We start from the raw sequence: 23235 nt of genomic DNA on the forward strand, positions 1-23235 counted from the left end.
TATTTCGTAATTAATTTTCTTATTTATGTATTTATTTTTTATATATTTAAAAAAATTAATAGACCTTACATATTTATATCTCCTCACGCACTAAAGATGAAGATACAATGTATATTATAGGGATGATCCGATCCGCAAGGACCATGATTGGGAATTGTTTGATCATCTTTCTTTAAGGAAGAGAGAAAATAGAATCAACTTGAATTCATGACCACTATTTCGAAATCTTAGCGAAACACTGGATTTGTTATCTCATGGCTGCTTTTCGTGAAAAAATATCAATTGAAGTGGAAGGTTTTTTTTCAAAGAACAAGAGGCTGAGTTAACTATTAAATCAAATTAAATTGAGCACTAAAATACAAATATGTAAGGTCTATCAATTTTTTTAAATATATAAAAAATAAATACATAAATAGGATGTAGCTTGCTACAGCCGGTCATAATGGTCATATATGAACACTCCCAACAAGTTTGTTATCTAAATTTGTCAAAAAAAAAAAAAAAAAAAAAATTACTAGATCTGAACTTAAAAATTAATTATGTTCCCAAGTCATTTTCACATTAGTTTTTTCAATTATCAAAATGTCAAATATGTTCTGCGGATGGTTATCCACTCTAGATCTATTATTCTACACGCATCAATACAATACTTGATATTTCTCCTTCTCATTCAACATTCTCACCCTTCACATTCGTCCCTTCACATTCGTTTGCAAAAGAAAGAGTTATTGGCTCACTCACCATGTCCCGTTATGAAGAGGAAAAACTAGATGATATGATTGATTCTGATCAATCGGAACAAATGGGTCCACCATCATTCAACATCTTTTCGGGAAATCGTGTAAGACCATCTTTTTTTCTCTCTTTCCCCCCTTTTTGTTTCATCTATTTATCATAATAATCTGTGAATTCGTTATGCTATTTTCAACAGCATTGGGACCAGTTTATGTCAGAAGAACACTCAGAAGTCGAAGCTGAAGTTGGCGTTGACTTTGAAGTTGGAAGTACATCAGCCAATCACTCGAAGGTAATTAATCTTTTAGTAAATAAAATTTATCTTAAACCGATGTTCAAATGATACAGAAATTGGATTTTTTCTTTGAAAATAGAGTGAATTAGATTTTTTGTTGGTATGCTATAGTCCAAAACCATTTTTTTTTTCTTTCCCTTTTCCCCTTTTCGTTTCATCCATGTTATTTCCAGCCAAATTCGCAGCAGCTTCTATCAAAGGAACACTCAGAAATTGGAACGACGTCAATCAATTACTTAAAGGTAATTATTTTTTTGAGTTTTCGGTTATTTTAGTAAATAAGATATTTGTTGAAAGGGTCTTACCATATAAACAACATGCTTATTTATTTAATTATTTTTGTTTGTTGACATTGTATATTTATTTTTGAAAAAACAACTTATAAGTAGTTAATTTGATAAAGATGTCCATGAAAGGTCTATTTAACAACACCCTTGTTGAAAGGGAGGTGATTTTTCCACCGGAAGTTTTTATCATCCACTGAAATTTATAGTATAATGACAGTTATACCCTCATGTTATCCAAGAGATTAATTATAGCATGTTTATTATTAATATCCCATAAATTTCCAGCATGTAATCTTTCTGTCTCGCTCTTATCTCTCTCTATCGAAGTCCACCGGTGGTGGCGCTATAACTATTCCACCTTCGACATGTTATTGCAAGATTAAATTCAAGAACGAACCTTCCACGTTCGTCAAGATCAGTTCTATTGCCAATGGTAACTCGGGCGTGTTGAAGACTGAGATTTATTCGAGTCTGATGATTAATCTGATTTGTTGGTTTGGAACTGGTACGCTTCCCAGAGTTGTGAGGTTGCGTTTGGTATCAGAGGTGGTTGCGGGTGGTGGTTGTTATCGAGGATGTGCGGTGGTGCGAGACAGCTAGGTTGGGATTGATGACTAGAATTTCAAAAAATTGGTTCAGTTTCATTTTAGTGTGTGTTGAACATGAGTGTGAATTGTATTCCAGTTCGATGGTGAACCTAAGTCTACCCCGTAAGTATTCCAAGTGAACGGGAAATTTCGTCAAGTTGTTTTACCTGCAAGTTCTCAGTTTCAGAAACAACAGAGAACATAATCTGAAATTTGAATAAGTTCCCTATTATTGTTAGTCAAGATGTTTGACGAAATAATAATCATGGAGGTGGAGGGTAAGGAGGGATTTAGAGTAAACCTATCTAACTTGTGGAGGAACAATGGTAGAGATTTTTTTCAAGATCTTCATGGGAAAAAGTCAATGAAGTAGCATTAAAATGGGTAGCTGTTAAAGGACTGTTTATAAATCTTCTACTAGAGAGAGAAATACTAATAGAAAGATATTAATGTTAAGAGTTTTGGACTCGTTGCCAGAATGAATTTGTTAGAGGCTTGTTAAGACAAACACAGGTCATAATCAAACACATACGCTGTAAATAGATCATACATTGTGAAGATTATCTTTGGAATTAATTGAATCATATACTTACAGAGGAAAAAAATAGAGATCATTCATTGAAGGAGGAAGAAGGATGTCGAATGAGGAAGAAGGATTGCCACTGCCATAATTAGACATGATATCTTTCTCTTCTTCAATTTCTCTAAATTTAAATGGACATAATTGTCCATTTACTTTGAAAATCCGTGGATGGATTAAAAATAGCCTTGGAAAAATCAATTCCCTTGTTGAAATGATGCAGAAATTGGAAAAAGAAACTGCAAAGGTCATTTTTTATCTTCACTTCATCGCCACGTCATTTTCTCTTCACCCTCCTCTTGTCGCCTTTTGCTCCCCTTAGGCCATCCACATCAGTGCAATGTCATTAATCTTTCAATTGTGACACATTAGTTTTGCAATGACTACTCACATCAGTGCAATAACACTCATCTCTTTAAAAGTGGTCCCCACTGCCACATCAACAATTACTTTATATATATATATATATATATATATATATATATATAAACATAAATTTTATTATAATAATTAAAATAATATTTTTAAAATTAAATAACAAAATAATAATAAATATTAAATTTATTTTACTTTATTAATTATTTAAATACTAAGACGTTACAAAAAAACATGAATTATAAAACAAATATTATAATATTATTCCTCATTTTCTTCGTCTTCAAATCGATTCCAAATCTCTTCAATCAAATCAGCTTGTAGTTGGTGATTTATGGATCTGTTACGGACTTTTGCATGGCTCCGAAGATATATTTCATATGAAGGAAGACGACTTCGGGAAATTTCAGGCCTAACTATATTAAAATTAACATCATTATCTGTATAATCAAATTGACGAATATATGAATCACATTCATCTTCCACAATCATATTGTGCATAATAACACAAGCTCTCATTATTTCTCCAATTATTTCCTTGCACCACATACGCAATGGTCCACTAATAATAGCAAACCTTGCTTGTAATACGCCAAACGCTCTTTCAACATCTTTCCTAGCCGCCTCTTGTTTCTTTGCAAATAGTCCACGATGCAAACCCAAATTAATATTGAGATGGAAAAAATGAACATAATGAAAGAATACACAACAACTTTGAAAGACCACGATATGAAAAAAGATGGACGTCAAAAGAGTAAACTAGCGATGAAATTATTAGAAATGATCCATCAACATTGTCAAAACAACAAAGAAAGTTGTATGAAATGCAACTCGATATGTTATTAAACGGAAAATGATGTCAGTTTTATGCACTCTATCAATTACGTTTAAATAATTGTATTTCTTTTAATTTAATATGTTTATGATCATTTATATTTTAAATAGATAATAGTTATTAATATTTTTTAATTGAGAAAGGAGGTATATATCATTGTTTTAAAAATTGGTTTTTTAGTTGAACCGATCTGATGACCGGTTCCGGGTTCAATCGGTTCTACCACTGGTTCAACCCGTTCATGCATTTTTATGTATTTTATGGTCTACGTTTAAATTAAATAGTTGTATTCATTCTAATTTAATGTTTACAATTATATTTTTTAAATAAACTATAATTATTAATATTTGTTAAATAAATAATAATTAAATTTAATTGAAGTTAACATAAAACACAAATAAAATGAAATTTGGAAAACAAAATAAACAATGTTTATATATATTAATATGTTAATGTAATAAAAACATGATTAAGTGGAAAAGTATTAAAAGAGAAACATTATTTTAATATTAAATATGATTTGCAAGCCGTTTCTAATATTGAAAGGAGTTAGTCAACGTAGCATGTAAAATGAAGTATGTGGGGTTGCAAAAGATATTGACAGCCTGCGATGTGGATGCTCTTACACTTTTTAATATTCAAATATGCATAAATAATATATCTATATTAATATATTATACTTTATTTATAGGGAATTAAATACAATGAATTTTGATATATATATATATATATATATATATATATATATATATATATATATATATATATATATATATAATAAATGAATTTAAAAAAAAAAGAAAAAATATAAAAAAAAGCATGCAGTGAAGTACGGGTGAACATTTGGACCGGACCCGATTGGCTCTTGGACCAAACCGGTTTTACAGAAATGGATGAACCTTGGACCGGACCTGTTGAGACTTTCCAGGTTCGGTCCGGAGGTCCAAATACTCACCCTTACGGTGAAGTAGCCTTGTGTTGGGTCACCGTAGCTCCTCGCACCCTAGCGGTGTGGTGCTTACCGCCTACCGCAATGTCCACCTAAGCCTACCACAGTGTGCGGTGATAGTATACCTACCGGTCTTATGCTATAGGTAGGTATAGTTTTTGGATTTCTCCAAAAACAATTTCTTTCTTTCTTTTTAGTCTTTATTTCAACAACTCATAACACAATTCCTTAACATCTCAATCTTATAAAAAAAACCATTTTAATCCATCTCTTTGTTTTCTTTGGCTGCTTTATCTTTCCTGCAAGAACCCTAGATCTCATTCTTAAATTACTTCGACAGGCCTAAAAATAATGGCGATTTCTAGAGCACACGCTAAAATTTTATAATGCCATATCCGGTTATACGTCTTTTTATGTGTTTGCTTTTCTTGGTTTTCTCCTCTTATTTATTTTATTTATCTATTTTGGCTTTTGGTTGTTTTAACTTGTATTTGGAGGATTACTAATTTGCGAATACGTTTCCAACCTGCAACATTGATGTTTTTTTTAGAACAGCGAAACATATATAAAAAATATAAACCAGCGGGGAGCTGGAACAAAACAAAGTGTATAAACAAAATATTACATGAAAATGGATTGAAGCTAAAAAAAACTAAACAGAACAGCACCAATCCAGCCAAAACAATTGAGATTTGAGAACTAAGGCAAAAGCAACCCCAAGGGCATAGTGGTCAAATTACAGACCAAAGACCAGCAACAAAGTTACCCCAGAGAAGGAAAAAAGTTTTCTGCAGCAACAGAGAGAAATAAAGCAACAGCAGCCAACAAAAGTCCAAAACCAACATCCTTAGGGGCAAAATGGTCATAAAATAAAAGAATATCAGGCTCCAGGAGGGAAGAAAGAGCAGGGCTAAGTTGAGAACTACAACCAAATAAATTCCAGGACCAGCTGCACCAATAAGAACCCATTTGGACTGAAACAACACCCAGGGGCAAAATGGTCCAATTCCGGGAAAAGAAAAAATCCACATGTACCCCAACACACGCTAGACTGCAACTAGCAAGGACCTGACCCTAGTCACAACAAACAGGCCAATAGAGACCTTTGCCTTTCTAAAAATAATCCCATTCCTAGATAGCCACAATATCTAGACAATAGCTTCCACCAATGTTTCAACAACTTTTTTTTTTCTTTGAGCTTTGTAAACTGGATGAGGAGATTGCTGCAATTAATTCCGGGAATGAGGATTGGGGCCATAAATCCAAACCAAACCACTATAAAGCCCAGCTCCATACCCTTAGGGACTCTTTGGTTGGCTCGAATCCTATGGAATTACGGATAATTGGGATCTAAATCCACCACATTCCCATGTTTGGTTCAATTTTTGAGAAGGAATTGGAATCCTAAATGAGATGAACTTTTCATCAAGAAGGGAAAGTTCATTCTATCAAGAAAAGGAAGGAAGTAAATTCTAATTCACCAAGGAAAATGAAAGATCACCATATTACCCTTTTATATTTTTAACACTACATATGAAAACCCTATTTTCTAAAATAAAATGACCCTCACAACCTATGCCACCTCTGTAACCACCCACCACTGCTACCGTCACCACCACCCACCGCTACCACCACCATTTACTATATATATATATATATATATATATATATATATATATATATATATATATATATATATATAGGCCTAGGTTATTCTATTCAAACTAATTATTGTGTTATTGTATGCATAAATATGAGCCAATCAATTTTACTTATTTTAAGAAAGTGATTAATATATATTATTGATTTAAATATAATTGAAAAATATCATCTTAATTAATTAGAAGGGTAATTTAGTCAAATAATATAGATTTAATAAAGGAAACTTGCATTTTTTAAGGGATCATAGATTCTATTAATTTTAAAAATCCGATTTTACGAAGTATAATTTTTTTAATTCGGACATTCTGACAGAATATGTTTATGAGTATATTCAAAAATAAAAATATTCTTGTACCATAAATAATAAAAATATTCTTGAACCTATTTCTTGATCATGAATTTAAAAACTTCTTGTAGAATAACAAATTCTTGAACAATCAATTGAAGAATAAAAACAAAAAATACATTATTTCTTAGAGAATACGGGTAACAATTGTTAAGAATTACATTTATTGTTAAAGAATAAAACTAAAAAAACTTTCAAAACGGGAAAGAAAACATCAAAATCTAACAACGATTAAACATTCTAAAAGAATAATGTTGCTTAGAATCACTTTCACTTTTATGGCCTGTTCTTAAAGCATCAACTTCTGTGATTCCAACAGAACAGGAATTCGTAATTCAATTCCAACAGAATTGGAATTCGTAATTCAATTGCAACAGAATTAGAATTCGTGATTCCATTCCAATAGAATTGGAATCTCACCAATATCATCCATTGAATCAACAAGATAAGCAGAAACTGAATCTTTTGTTGCTGTTCTTTGGGAATCATTGAAATAAGCAGGAACTGTTACAACAACTTTTGTGACCTTATCATTCATAAATTTTGAAGCATCGTCCACAAGCTTTCTCAATACCTGATAATAGAGAAGCAACAAGAGAAACCAAATTAGGGCAAAAACATCTTTCTGTTACAAATTAAGAGGTAGAGGGAGCACTGGTGTACCTGTGCTGAAATTTCTTCTGCAGCAAACTGTTTTTCAATGGCAGGACAATCAAGCTTAACGTTTCCGTTCTCGTCACGCACCACCGTATACGAAATCTGCTTAGACTCCTCGTCCACCTCCGACATCTTCCTCCCGAAAATCTTTTCACTGAGAAGAAGTTGTTTTAGCGAATTCGAATCAAAGAAAAAAAAGACTCACATCACATAAATACAAACGAACCTTCAATGCACACATCAATCGAAGGATTCATGTTATCGAATGCACAAAAAGCACAAAACATCTCAGAATATTAACCCGATTATAGCCCAGACAGGGAAGATGAACAAGAGAACGATACCGATGGTGTTGGAAATGCCATTGCTCTTGGCGAAAGCGTTCTTGAATCCTCCAGAAGCTCTGATGTGTTCTTAAAGCAAATAGCATCCGATAACCAAGTAGACCTATCTCTGTTCTTCGTGTACGCCACAACTGATGGCGTCGTCCTCTGCCCCTCGGCGTTGGTAACGATGACAGGCTTCACTTCGTTGCTTCAGTCTCGTCGACCCCGGAGACGCTTCCTTAGCCTGCAATCGATCGACATCCATTGGACCTTGCAGTCGCTTCGTGCTTTCCTTCTCACCTTCATCGATGAATTTGGGGGAAGTTGTTTATAAAAGGGGATAAATTAGGTTAAAATCAACTAGCATAATTATAAGAAAGTATTTGGGGAAGTTGTTTATAAAATTACCTAATTACCCTTAGTTATTTATTTAATTATTTATTTATATTTTAATTTTTGATTGGCCCACATTTATGCATACAATAACACAATAAATATTTTAAACAATTGAACCTATATATATATATATATATATATATATATATATATATATATATATATATATATATATTATAAAACAATGTACCATAAAGCAAAAAAATAAGAAGTGTAATTATGTTATTTTACATTATTGAAATAAAATTCATTCAATTTCCGGCCAACCAAAACAGAATATGGAATTGGATTCCAATTCATGACGTATTCCAACTCTTTGATAAATTCCAATTCATTCGGAAACATTCTGCGAACCAAACGCCACCTTTAGAAACATTCTACGAACCAAACGACACATTATTTCTACTAGCCACCTTATTTCTCTGCTATAATGCTATATTGATATGTATTGTCCATTGTTGGTTGAGTGTTGTGTTTGTATTTTATTTAATTATTTTGCAATAAAATTTTTTGTGAGGTTGAACATATTTACATTACTAAACAACTTATTCTCGTAGTAATTCTCATATAATAAAACTGTCCACACGTTCGCACAATAGTTGTCCATCCACATTATAACCTACCTTATATATATATATATATATATATATATATATATATATATATATACACACACACACACACACACACACACACACACACACACACACACACATTCATTCATGGCAAAATGTTTGCGAAAAGTCGTGTGGTGAAGATAACTATGAAAACCGTTACGCGCTTGGTCCTTGTGGTTTCTAAACATTTCCACTTGGTCTTTTTGCCTGACTTCTTAAAAAAGAGGGTTTAAGTAGTTGTGAAATGACTAATTTACCCCTTCTTAATTATTTTGTTATTTTTTCATTTAATTGTATTTTTTAGAATTTATTAAACTATTAAGACGCACTCATCCCCAATACCCCGTCCTACCCCCACCCTACTATCCATTCCTCTCCATCCACCGTTCAAACTTCAACGATGACCCCACTCTCTTCATCATTGACTTTGGTTGTTCTGTTTCTTTGAAAGCAATTAATCACAAAAGAAGATGCAATTAAATGAATAAAGGAGGGGTAAATTAGTCATTTCACAACTTAACTCCTCTTTTTTAATGGAGTCAAGCAAAAGGACCAAGCAGGCAACATTTAGAAACCACATGGACCAAGCATGTAAAAATTTTCATAGTTGTCCTCACCATGAGACTTTTAGTAAACGGCAGGGATCAATTGTAAAATTGTCATCATATGGTGGTGGTTTGTTGGCTTTTTTGTTTCAACAAAACTCATTTGGTTATAAACTAGCTTTAAAAAAAATGACTCAATTATTTTTCTACATATAAAGACCTAATCCTTTTGCATTCGAGAGGCCAAAACTCTCCGCAGTGATCTCACTTGAATTACAAACAAAGATAACCATCCTAACAACCTTGACCTTCTATTTATACTTGCATGTAGATGACTCTTCTGGTAAACGACAGAACTCCCCTTTATTGACAGATTTATTGACTCACTACTAAACAGATTACTACAGGTCAACACAGTCAGTAATGTTGTTAAGTCCTTTTGCTCCTTCTCGTATAAGTAAACCTTAACGGACGTTTACCATAGAAACAGTGCAGTGACTGTTTGATGGTGTTAGAAAATCATTTTCGTACATTGGTACTGAGTTATGTGTAACAACAATGATTCTCTGTGACCAAATTCTTTAATCAAGTAATGATTCTATTTAAGCTACGATTTAGTAAAAAAAATCAATCATTAAGATATGATTTATTAATCTTTATGTAAATAACCCCCTCTTTGATTTATCTCTTTTTTTACTTTATAAGCACATCATTTCATCATCTGACAAACAGTTTACTCACTTACAGATCCCACTTGAAGAGATTGTATCTGCCACCAACAACTTTTCTGATGCAAATCTCATTAAAGGAAGTGATCTGGGAAAGGCTTACAAAGGACAACTCTTGCGGTCGGGGCAACTGATTGATATAGTGGCACAGAGGTTTGATTATGTACACAGGGATGGAGACGTTGAGTTTTTGAAGGAGATTTCGATGCTTTCTAAACTCAAGCATAATAATGTCGTCTCCATAGTTGGTTTCAATGATGAATTTGGAAAGATCATCATCTACAAGCATGAGACCATTGGAAGTCTCGACACATTTCTTAGAGATCCGAACCTCACATGGATGCGCAGATTGCAGATATGTGTTGGTGTTGCGCATGGATTGGGTTACATTTATTATGATAAAGGACGCGATTTTAGCGTCATACATTGTGATATCCGGAGTTCCAAGATTTTATTAGATGCCAACTGGGAAGCCAAGTTATCTGGTTTTGAACTTTCAATGAAACAGGCATCACGTGGAAGGAATGATCTTTGTTTTACGGATGTTTGTGGTACGCTGGGGTATCGTGACCCAGTATACGATAAGAGTGGAAGTGTGACCCACAAGTCGGATATGTATTCCTTTGGCATAGTTTTATTTGAAGTACTATGCGGAAAGAAAGCCGTAGATGAGGAGGATAATAGGCTATTAGCTCCAATTGCCAAATCCCACTATGAAGGGGGGGGACTAGATGTTATGATCGATCCGGGTCTACATAAACAAATGGACCCACGCTCATTTCAAATTTTCTCAGAAGTAGCGTACTATTGCTTGAAAGAAGAGCGCTCACAACGACCAAACATAAATCAGGTTGTCATGAATCTTGAGAAAGCGTTGGAATATCAATGGAAACATGTAAATCGTGTAAGACCATCCAGCCATTTGTTTCCACTTTCAATTCACTTCTTTATGTATAATAACTCGTGTTTATTAATTAAACTATTTGGCATTATTGTAGTTGATATTAAAGGCTTCCTTTGAAGGCACAACTTCCAAGAACTTAAAGGTAACTCATTTCTTTTGGTTTGAGGTAATCTGTTAAATAAATCAAACAAAGTTTAACAGAGAATACAAGTAATACATTTATGATCTAACTAAAATTACTATTTTATTTTTTTCATTTACTTCAAAGTCCCTTGGATTTAAAAAATCTCATAACATGTGTGGGTGCTCCATGTATCTAAATTGATTTATCATCAATTTTATTTTCTGGGAATAAAATGATCTATAAAATTGATCTTCTTTATAGTATTATAACGTTCCCTTATAATAAAAAAAAAGCTTGTAACATATACAAAGGCCCTGTTTGGCAGACTAGCTGAAAAGCTAGTTGGTAGTTGATAAACTAGTTTATAAATTATTAGTGTTAGGTAAAAAGTAGCTTATAAGCTAGATTGCAATGTAAAATGACATAAATGGACATTTGGATATATAACTAAAAGAAAAAAAAAGATATATATAAGGGTATATATTTAATATTTTTGGAAAAGCTCCATAAGCTTATTAAAAGATATTTCAAAGTAGCTTATCAAAAGCTAGCTTATAAGCTAGTTCATAAGCTAACATAAGCGACTTTTGTGGTTTTACCAAAGTAAGTTACAACAAGCTAGCTTATATATGCCAAACGGGGCTTAAAATGTATTGATTATGACATTAATATATATCTCAACCAATCACTCACATTATAAACGGTTAAATCATAAACAATTATGTAAAACCTCAATCCCGCAACTCCAAGTACTGAATTTCATAGGAAATTCAATCAATTTTAGTATCCCAACACATTAAAGTAATGCTACCAATTCTATAACAATATATAATGCAATATTGTTTAACACGACCGACAACAAAAGCATTGATATTTATTTTTATTTTTCTATTTATTTGGAAAAACTGAAAATGTTTTTTGTTTACTTCATTCTCATCACAATGTTGCAGGGGAAAGACATAAAACACTTAGAGATCCCACTCACTGATATAGAAAATGCCACCAAGAATTTTGCTAAAACATACGTGATTGGGTCGGGCGGATATGGCGAGGTGTACAAAGCTGAACTTGACCATTTCGATAGTGAAAATTTCTTGCCATTAGAAGAGAAAATTAATATAGGCCAATGTCCTAAGAAACGCAGCACTGTTGCAATAAAACGCATAAAGATTAGACAAGACCAACAAGGAGAGAAAGGGTTCCATGCAGAAATCGAAATGCTTACAAGGTGTAAGCATCCCAACATCATCTCTCTTCTTGGATTTTGCGAGGAAGGTAGTCATATGATACTTGTCTATGAGTATGCTTCTAAGGGAAGCCTTAATAGTTATCTTGGAAGCAGCAGTAGTAGCTTGAATAATCTGGCATGGCTGCAACGTATAAAGATCTGTATTGATATTGCACGCGGATTGCATTACCTTCACACCAAGATAGAGGATGATCGAAGGATAATACACCGTGACATAAAAAGTGATAACATTTTGTTAAGTGAGAATTGGGAGGCGAAGATTGCAGATTTTGGGCTCTCCAGATTTCGCCCAGAGAATCAACAAGTGAACACTTTCTTTACAGAAACTCTTGCAGGCACCGATTTCTATATGGATCCAAACTATGAGAAGACTGGTATGTTGAATACCAAAACAGATATTTATTCTTTCGGAGTTGTTTTATTTGAAGTGATGTCCGGGAAGCTTGCTAATGATCCTATTTACGTCAACGAAAATAGCAATGGGATTGCACATGTTGCTCGAAGGCGCTTCAATGATAGAACAATAAAGGAAATGGTAGATCCTAGGTTATGGAAAGAAGAAACTCATGATAGAAACATTGTCACTTTAACTAAAGGACCAAATCAATATGCCGTGCATGCATTTTTTGAAATTGCATATCAGTGTGTGGCAGAAACGTAATCCGAGCGTCCAACCGCAGAAGTCGTCATCAAGAAACTTGAAGAAGCACTATCTTTTCAAGTAAGTCCTAAAACATTTAAGTAGGGTTAATTCTCCTTCATTATCTGTTTAAAAGAAATTTAGGAATAAGGTTTAAGATGCTAGTTTGAAACACATAACTGACAAACTTTAATTTTATACATATCTTTATGACTCAACCATAAATAATGAGTTTATTGTTTGGGAAAATGACTTACGCGCCCAACGAAGTTTTCAAATCGTTCAAAAAATCCCAATCATATTTTGTTTGTTAAAAACAAACCCAACGAACTTCTTCTTTTGTCTAAAAAAGCCTAACTAAGTTACAATTATATGGAAGTCAAAGAAAAGAAACAGATGATGTGGCTTAAATGATATCGGGAAAATAACTTGTTAGACCAACGAAGTTTCCAAACCGTTCAAAAAACTTCAATCATGTTTTGTCTGTTTAAAAAAAAACCCAACGAACTTAAATAAAACACGATTGAGGTTTTTTAAATGGTTTGGAACTTCGTTTGTTTTTTTTAGACAAAATGTTAAGTTTGTTGGGCTTTCTCAAACAGACAAAACATGATTTGGGTTTTTTTGAATTGTTTGGAAACTTGGTTGGACTTGTAAGTCATTTTCCCTTTATTGTTTTGTCAAACTATACATCTAGAATAAAAAAAATCATAATGAAACATGTTTTTACAACTTCATTTTGTACATAATTTTACACATTTTTGCATGGTTTTTACAAGTTTGTTTTAACATATGTTTTTACAACTTCTTTTTCACATGTTTTTATTTATTTATTTATTTATTTTTTTGCTTCATTATTTTATTTTGTTTTTTTACAACTTTGTTTTTATATCATTTTTACAACTTTGTTTTTACATGGTGCAATTATGTTGTATAACTAAATTTATTTACACTTAAGTTGCATTTTTTTACATTTAGTATATTCATATCAATTTATCATGTAATCTTAAAATAAATGCTACAAGGAAGTTGTAAAAAAAAAAAGCAAAGTGAATGTGTAAAAATAAAATTGTAAAAAACGGACTAAAAAGCCCGTAAGAACAGAGTAATATAATGTGTGAAAGACAAAGTAAAAAAAAAACGTGTGGATGCCCTTACCATTGGATTTTGTCTAGATAAAAAGTTATAAAAAAATATCCGACAGAATGATAGTCGCCTATTGCTATTTATAGGCGTGTCAAAAGACTACGAAACAATTTTTGTAACTTCATTCTTATCCTTACTAGCATATATACTAACTGAACGACAATTTTGCAGGAGGGAAATTTAAAACACATGGAGATCCCACTCACTGATATACTATCGAATACCAACAATTTTGCTAAAACACACCTTATTAGGTCAGGCGCCAATGGAGAGCTGTACAAAGCAGAACTTGACCATTTTGATAGCAAAAAGTTCTTGTCGTTTGAAAAGAAGAATGAAGGCGAACTTCCCAAAAAACGCAGCATTGTAGCTATAAAACGCATTTTGAATAAAGAAGGAGAAAAAAGGTTCCATGCAGAAATTGAAATGCTTAGTAATTGTAAGCATCCCAATATAGTCTCTCTTCTTGGCTTCTGTGAGGAAGATGGTCATATGATACTTGTCTATGAGCATGCTTCTAATGGAAGCCTTGATGATTATTTGGGAAGCACCTGTAACTTGACTAATCTTACTTGGGTGCAACGTATAAAGATCTGCATCGATGTAGCACGCGGATTGAATTACCTTCACCAGAAGGTAGATGTTGAACTGAGGATGATACTCTTTTATATAAAAAGCGGTAACATTCTGTTAGGTGAGAATTGGGAGGCGAAGATAGCTGGTTTTGGGCTCTCCAAAATCCACCCTGAGGATCAACAATTGAATGCTCTTTATACAAAAGAGATTGCAGGCATACACGTATATTTGGAAAATGAAACAAATATTTACTCATTTGGCGTCGTATTATTTGAGGTCCTTTCTGGGAGGCTTGCCAATGATCCAATTTACACAATCGAAAATAGTCAAGGGATTGGCCCCATTGCACGACGACGCTTTAATGAGGCAACGGTAAAGGACATGATAGATCCTAGATTAATGGAAGAAATTCATGGAAATTTTACAACTCTAAACAGAGGAACAAATGAAGATTCTATGGATGCATTTTTAAAAATTGCATATCAATGTCTGACAGAAACTCCAACCCATCGTCTAACACCAGAAGTCATCGTCCGGAAACTTGAGGAAGCATTATATATTCAAGTAAGTTATTATTTAAATATATAACGTTTTTTAGTTAAGTTCATTATTATTCGGAAAGTAATGTAAGATTAATTGTGGTGTTAGTTTAAAATACATAACCAACAAAAATGAAAAATTTAGGGAGAAATCTTACACACTATATATATATATATATATATATATATATATATATATATATATATATATATGTGACTATGTATACATACATGCATGTACGGACGGAGGGTCACACAGTGGAATGCATGTATGCATGTATATATAGGGATTTTGTAATTAGACTGTTAAAATATTAAGAACTTATAGTTGTGTATGTTATCCGGGTTTAAAATCAATTTAATATATGAGTGACATGTACATTACTAGAAATTCTCAACTTATAACCTGTTTAATTACGGATTTTTCATCATTAATAATACAATGTTTAATAGCTCACAAATGTTCCAAAAATATTAAATCACTAATATAATGTTTAAATGATTTTATTTTCATAAAGTATAATAAGATTATACTAATGATTTTTTACATAAATTTTGAAAACTTCTCAATAAAAAATATTTTCTTTTATATATATGGGGACATCGTAAATAAATCTGTGGAATAAATATATTAATTAGTAAACTAGCGATTAATCATTTTCCAAACTTTTAGGCACCTAAAAATTCCAAATTATGTGTAATTCTTAGTTCATTAATGGATATATAGTTAGTTATATTTCATGAATTGGGATAAATATTCTAATTAAACTGTATATCAAATCTTAATAAAAATCAACTACCGGAGTAGTTGATTTGAAGTTGTCAAACATTTAAAATATAACTATCTATTGTATCTCTATTTTTATTAGTTTCTTTATTTTCAACATATTTCATTATTTTAACATGTATATATGCTTTATTTCAATAATCAACATTTAATATGCCACCAAAAAATCGAGATAAAGTTGCTGTGGATCGAGAGGATAACTGTACTTTAAGTAAGAATTGCAGCTTATTTTTGAATTATTGAGTTGATCGAGTGTTTAACGATTCACAGGAAAACATCAAGGACCACCTCAAATTTTCATTTGAGGACATAAAGTTGGCCACACAGAATTTCAGTCGTAATAACTTGATTGGAAAAGGAGGATTCGGAAGTGTATTCAAAGGAGAAATTACACATGCCAATGGCCATAATACCATTGCTGTAAAGCGGCTGGATAGGAAGTTTGGCCAGGGAGAAAACGAATTTATTAAGGAGTTTCAAACTCTTTTGGAGTATAAACACGAGAATGTTATCAGTGTTGTAGGCTATTGCCTTGAAAAAGGTGAAGTCATCATTGTTTTCGAGTATGCGTCTAAAGGGAGTCTCGATATGTACTTGAATTACGATGGTCTTACATGGATGAAAAGGCTAGAGATATGCATTGATTTTGCGAGTGGGTTGGATTTTCTTCATGGAGGTGGTGTGACACAAGAGGTTGTGCTGCATCGAGACATGAAATCCTCTAACATCTTACTAAACGATGATTGGAAAGCAAAAATTTCAGACTTTGGGCTTTCCTTTATAAGTAAAATAGATGAGGATGTGGATATTTTAACTGAATCAGTTGTTGGCACGATTGGCTATATTGGTCCACTATACATGGAAACAGGTATTTTAACGAAAGAATCTGATATATATTCGTTCGGCGTTGTTTTACTAGAGATCTTGTCAGGAAGATTAATTATGGAAAACGTCAATGGCAAACTTCAGATTCTTACCAAAATCTTTAAACGCCAGTACAAAGAAGGAAAACTTGATGAGATGGTGTTTGAGGGTATAAAGGAACAAATTGCACCAAAGTCATTGACTATATTTCTAATGATTGCCTACCAATGCTTACATGATAAGAGAGAAGCACGACCAACAACAGGCGAGGTGCTACTACAACTTAAGCAAGCACTAGAATCCCAAGTAAGTTTCTGTGTTCTTAGAAAACTGTCTTCATTCAATTACTGTACGTCAGATATGAGAATATAAAGATATCAAGACATAACCAAGCAAAAAGTTTCTATGATCCCAACGAGTACCAGATAATTGTTTTTCATGAGAATAAAGAGAGAATATAAAGATATTAAGACATAACCAAGCAAGAAGGATAACATTTTGAAAACCATTTTTATTGGATATTAATTACTTTATTTTTTAAAGTAAAAAAATAAATAACATACCTAAGTTTTTTTTGGTTTTTTGAACGGCGGGATTAGCATTTGCCAGGGATTGAACCCAGGACCTCCTGGTTAGAAACTCCTAGTTAGACACCTTAATTGTTAGCCAAGTGAACTAGCCCAAACTTGTTAATATATCCAAATGAAAATGAGTTCACGGATTAAATGTGACCATTTTTATTGTTTAAATAATATGCAGGAGGATTATGAAATATGGGAGCCCAGATTGCCTAATGACTATAAAGAAATAATCGAGATGTCAAACTCTCGAGAGATCTACTTAACTGAAAAGAAAAAGGCTCTCTACGACATTCTCTCCAACGGAATCCTCCTTCAAGAAGGCAAAACGGTAATTCTCATACTTAATTAGGTCATTTTGTGTTCTCTTCATTTCTTGCATGCATCTTTTCGTGGTTTATGTAATTTCATTAAAATTTTCCACTTGTACATGATATCTTGAATTTTTATTGAACGGCTGGTCACCCCAAGGTTGAAGGTTGTTGAATTTGAACATGAGACCACTCCATTATATAGTGTTTAAATCCCAATTGATGGTTGTAATGAACAGTGGCGCCGGATGCAACTCATTGTTACCACCGGGAACATGATTCCGCGAGGCTGGTACCACCGGTTATGAGCATATCTTGAATAGTTGAATTACATAAGATCCTCTAACTCCAGGACTTAAGTACGGTTGGTCATGATCGATGACAACTGCTTGCCATAAACTATGTCTACGCTCTTACAAGACTTAGTCGCATTGATTATTTTATTTGTGGATCTTTTGGTCCCATGTGGACCTTTTCTTTCCAAGTATCCTGATGTATAAACATATTATTGTGAGGGATAGTCCCAAATCATACATTCATTTACACATAATTATAGAAACCTGGTTTGATTTGTTCTGTTTTTTTTTTTTTTTTTTTTTTTAAATCACAGTTGCTTACACTATGCGATAATGGAGAAAGAAATGAAATGATATCAGCCAAAACGTTTTCCTACATAAACCCTTCTCTACATAGATGGTGTTCCATTCCAGAATCAAGGTTACACTCTCTTTCTATCATTCTATGTCTATGTCTATGTTCATATGTGTTTATTGCCATCTCTTTTTCTAAATTTGACTTTAGTTTCTTTTCTATTTGGATTAAGACAAGTATTTAATTATAATATCAACAAAATTAGTTGATAGGCTATCTTGAACTTCTGTCGTGATTATAGTTTAATACTATAGTTTATTAAACTTACCTCAACATTCACATGACAAACTATAAATGAAAAAATATTTATAGTAAATTAGATTGTGAGAAAAGCCGATATTGGGATTCCTGAAAAGTAAGTTACCTATTGTAAAGATAGAGTATGATAAGGAAGTATGTAATTTCTACGATGCATTTCGACATCTTATAAAACTCCTTGTAACTTGTTGCCAAGATACATAAGGCACAACGTCACGAAGCTAGGTCTATTACTATTTAGGTTTCGAGTTCAAGTTTTTTTTTTTTTTTTTTTTTCTTGAAGACATGGATGTGAGAACCATATTGTTTCATAGAAAAGCTCATTCTAACTCACAAAAATATCAAACATGTCATTAATCACACGATAGCACATGTAATTCGATGTGGATGTTTGACAACTTAAGTATCAAACATACTCATCTGTGCTAAGAAAATAGTTGGGATAGGTTCCAATTTTCTTGCATGGAAAGTTCTGCGAGTTAATGCTTATGCTAAATGGTTTTTCCATGCATGAGAGTCATTTCTGTTAAGACAAAGTTTCCAGGATTAGGTTGTATTAACTGTTTTTTGAGTTTTTTTCATGGTGTGTGTGTGAGCTGAATTTTCGGTTGGTTGGAGGTTTGGTTACTTGACTTCTAAGTTAAATTATATGGCGGAAATATCAAATTCTTTGATCTGATCGACATAGATTTTTCTTTACCTACAACCAATCCCAATCACCCTTCAAGACCATGTATCCTCTGCACAACAAAGAGAATCTGAAAAGAACAGCCAATTAATAACCATTTTTGCACAAATGAATGACCGAAGCAAGGTTTAAAGCAAGTTAAGAATATAATAGACATGAGAGATATATGAGGGATAGCAATAGAAATAACACCCTCTATAGGTATAGGTATAGATGTAGAACTAACAGAGTAATAAACATAAATCACATAACAGAAACCGATGAACCAGGAGACAAAGAAGAAAAAGATAACAAATAAGGTAACCTGTGATGAGATGCACCAGAATCCAACATACATAAGGATGGAGGAATACCTGAGGTGAGGTACTGATGAAGACACACAGACCTAAAATGTTGACATAGAAGCAGGATTGGAAGCAAGGAATTCTCTGAACTTCTCAAAACACCGAGTCTCCACGGCGGACATTGACGTAGTGGTAGCATGAGGATCAGTCTCTATAGAAGGTACAACAGCGGCATTGAACTATGGTGGACGAGATGCCAATGAGGCAGGAGTAGAAGAGTGGCTTAAAATGTCTAGATGGTCTGTTTTGGTGTGGTGAACGTTGCTGTTTTTTTCATTGTTAAGTAACACTAGGCATTGAGATTTCTAATGGTTCTTTTTATAAAAGACACATTCATCAAAAGCAACTTTAGGACCTAGTCTAGATTGGTTTGTCACCTGCGGGTATGTTACTTGGAACTCCAAAAACAGCAGCAGGGGTAGTAGATGCTTAATTTAAACCCTTTATCAAGTCGAGACTTGAGACAAGTCTCCTCAACAATCAATTCATGGACAACCGAGTCAACAATAGGAAGTAGAGTACGGTGGAGGATTGTACCATGTAATTAATCCTTCAAAGTCAGATCATAATACGTACCATCAAGTACTAAACTAAACTAAACGTTTCTTTTCTCTCCTAGCAATTTAAGGCCTGAATGCTTTCAACTTAGCAGATTCTGTAAGAGCCAATTGATCCCATAGATCAGACATAACATCATGAATAACTTGTACACTAATAGTATTCTGCTAGAGTGCTCGAATATCTGTCACCGCTCGGAAAAAATTAGACTAAGGTGGCGTTTTTTTTGTAGCCATTAATTGTCATCATGGGAGTTGCACAGTTGTTTTTTTTATAAACTTCAATTAGGTTTCAATTTACTATAATATTGCCCCTTAAATCTTTTTAAATTAAATCATTTTTAGAAACAAGCTAATTGTAAGTTACTGGACCAAATTAAGTCAAGGGTAATTTGAGGTAAACACAAAATATCATGCAATCCAGTTAGCTATTCAGGTTTCCAAAATAGCAATGTACTCTGATGGTTTCCAGAATGGCAATGTACTTTAAAATCAATGGTTTTTATGAAGTTTGATTTTTTTTTTTTTTTAAACAAAAATGGCAGTCAACAAATGTTGGTGCCTTTAGGCTCCTGTTAGTAACAAGTTACATTTGTGGATATAGAAGGATTTCAACATCATCAAATTCAACAATGGTTTGAAGATTTTGTTAATCCTAAGTTCATAATACATATACCACAGAAGTACTACAATGTATATCACGCAATACCCATATCAGAACTTAAGATCATGAACATAGATAACAAGAAATGTTGAAAAATCTCGAATTAAATAAAAATATACCCAACGAAAATCAAATATACAAGAATGGGGAAAAACTCAAATTAAAAGAGAAAATCGTAGAATATACCCAACAAAAGCGGAGTGGGGGGCGACGGAGGTAGCGGCGTGGAGCGGTGGAGGCGGCAGCTAGGAAAACTTGTCGGTGGAATGATGAAAGGGAAAACAGATGGAGGCGTGTGAAAGAAAAGCTACGTTAGAAATGTCTTCTGGTCAAAAAGTGTAGATTTTAGGTCTCTTTGGAGAAGAGGTCAAAAAGTCTTTTTGAAGTATTTTTTCTTCCAAAAAACAAACACTCTTCCCAAAAAGCATTTCTAGCAAAAATTATGGATCAGTTGTTAGGTCCTGTTTTGTAAGGGTTGGTGTTGTTAGGTCCTGTTTAATTTAATGGCTACAAAAAAACGCCACTTATTCGAGTTGTACAATACTATAGTTCTAGATTTGGTGTTGTTAGGTCCTGTTTTGTAAGGGTTGGTGTTGTATTGTTTTTAGATTTGGTGTTTTGGTGTAAACTTTGTGTGTTTCCCTAGATACCCCGCTGGGCTTTTTCTATTTAATGTAGACAAGGTGTTCCAAACACAAAAAAGCAAAGAATCTGATCAACCGCTTATCCAAATAACTGGAATTATTCCATTTATCTTGGGTGGAAAGAAATATTATATTCAAAAGTTGAAGTGTGTATGCTGGGAAATATAGAAGCTGTAACTAATATCTTACAACATGTACAGGTTTCAGGTAGTAGCTGAGATGTTAGACATATTGAATCTGAAGATCAAAATCAACACAAGAATGCAATTTTTATCACCAAATGTCATTTATGGGGTTTATTTAGTCTTCAAATTTTGTGATCCGAGAAAAATTTCAAGTAAACCTTTGTATGTGAACTTAAAGTACAAAAACCGCAACAAAACCTCACATGCATATTTTGCAACGTGGAGAGACAATGACTTGTCCTTACATTCTTCATTCATTATCATAAAAGAAGCTATACATAATTAAAAATTCTATACTTGTTTATTGGATTATAAAATCAATTATGCATCAATTATGCAATTTTTTACTCAGTAAGAAGTATGCAATCACACGATATGTGTATATGCAGATTTTCAGAGGTGATTGAGCTTTTACCACAACAAGTCTTTCGCATCAATTGCAAGATTGAAAATCAAATGTTGTCACGAGATATAGAATATGTGTGTTACCTTGTGTTCAAGATCTCGAAAAAATGTCACGGGTTGCATTGTCCGGTAAAAGTACGAGATCTACTCCACTGGTCTGATGAAGAGGCTGAAATTCTTTACTTTAGAACCCCAAGACCATGGAATTTACATGATACTAATCAAGCTCCAAAACAAAGAGCAGATGGATGGATGGAGGTTAAGGCGTGGAAATTAAACTTAAATCATGAATTCAAAGATGATCATTTTCATGTGAATTTGAGATTGATTAGTTATGAAGGAACTATGTCCGGCCTTATTGTATGTGGCCTTGAGTTTCGGCCCATGTAAGAGTGAGTATATATATATATATATATATATATATATATATATATATATATATATATATATATATATATATATATATATATCCGGTAAGAAGGAAATTTTTGATAGGAAGGTAAGAAGTTTTTTTTCTATATATTTTTTTGACGAACAAAATAAATGAATCATTAGATGATTCATTTGTAAGACGATTCACAAGAAAAAATTCCCAAAAAAACATCTTTATGATTCATTTTTAAGTAAATTAAGAAAAAAATCACTTTTATGACAATTTTAATGAATAACAACAAAATCATTGTATAAATGAATCATCGAGATGTTTTTTTGAGAATTTTTTCTTGTGAATCATCTTACAAATGAATCATCTAATGATTCATTTTGTTTGTTCGCGAAAAAAATATGTAGAAAAAAAACTTCTTACCTTCCTACCAAAAATTTCATTCTTATTTGATCTTATATATATATATATATATATATATATATATATATATATATATATATGGTGAGGTTGTTTGTTAAATCAAATTGTAAATCGAGTTTTATGAAACTGATTTAGTTCGTTAATTCGATCAATAAGTTAAATATTGAATTTACTTAATCACTGTAGTTAGATATGCTCTGTAAGCCTAAATTGCATGGGAAGTTATATTTCATTGGAGATATTAAATATCCTCCTACCGTTTGGCATGGGAAGTTATATTTCATTGGCATGTAACCTTTCCAAAAAATGTATCATAGACTAAACTTTGCATTTTAGCAAGGAAAATTTCCTTATTTAAAGCAAACTTTTCTGATAAGTGTTGATTGGCAGTTTTGG

The 23235-nt window shown here is 32.8% G+C and overlaps 1 protein-coding gene across 3 annotated transcripts; it reads left to right on the top strand.

Annotated features, from left to right (window-relative positions):
* Positions 1–618: 618 nt before the first annotated feature.
* LOC145129768 (uncharacterized) lies at positions 619–22458 on the top strand. 3 transcript variants are annotated; one of them, XR_013717653.1, is made up of 7 exons: positions 619–841; positions 932–1027; positions 1204–1272; positions 9940–10824; positions 10919–10966; positions 11899–12918; positions 14155–14265. XR_013717653.1 is itself a non-coding variant. In XM_079064572.1 (7 exons), exons 2-7 carry the CDS (start codon positions 14173–14175, stop codon positions 22422–22424), a joined length of 2661 nt encoding a protein of 886 aa, XP_078920698.1. In that variant the 5' UTR covers positions 12817–12918; positions 14155–14172; the 3' UTR covers positions 22425–22458. The 3 variants fall into 3 exon arrangements, 2 of the variants coding, with proteins under 2 accessions (XP_078920698.1, XP_078920699.1); XM_079064572.1 differs by lacking the exons at positions 619–841; positions 932–1027; positions 1204–1272; positions 9940–10824; positions 10919–10966 and adding exons at positions 16156–17055; positions 17509–17658; positions 18249–18355; positions 21645–21791; positions 22019–22458 and having other exon boundaries at positions 12817–12918; positions 14155–15123; XM_079064573.1 differs by lacking the exons at positions 619–841; positions 932–1027; positions 1204–1272; positions 9940–10824; positions 10919–10966 and adding exons at positions 16156–17055; positions 17509–17658; positions 18249–18355; positions 22019–22458 and having other exon boundaries at positions 12817–12918; positions 14155–15123.
* Positions 22459–23235: the final 777 nt, after the last annotated feature.

This window comes from Lactuca virosa, chromosome 8 (assembly GCF_052849685.1).
Source record: "Lactuca virosa cultivar CGN04683 chromosome 8, Lactuca_virosa_CGN04683_v6, whole genome shotgun sequence".
Taxonomy (NCBI): Eukaryota; Viridiplantae; Streptophyta; class Magnoliopsida; order Asterales; family Asteraceae; genus Lactuca; species Lactuca virosa.

What these genes read in the sequence shown, in the direction of transcription:
- LOC145129768 (XM_079064572.1), top strand. Translation starts at nt 14,173, where the DNA reads ATGGAGATCCCACTCACTGATATACTATCGAATACCAACAATTTTGCT. An exon ending in AGGAAGCATTATATATTCAA is followed by an intron (nt 15,124 to 16,155) that starts GTAAGTTATTAT and finishes AACGATTCACAG; the next exon opens with GAAAACATCAAGGACCACCT. An exon ending in AGCAAGCACTAGAATCCCAA is followed by an intron (nt 17,056 to 17,508) that starts GTAAGTTTCTGT and finishes AATAATATGCAG; the next exon opens with GAGGATTATGAAATATGGGA.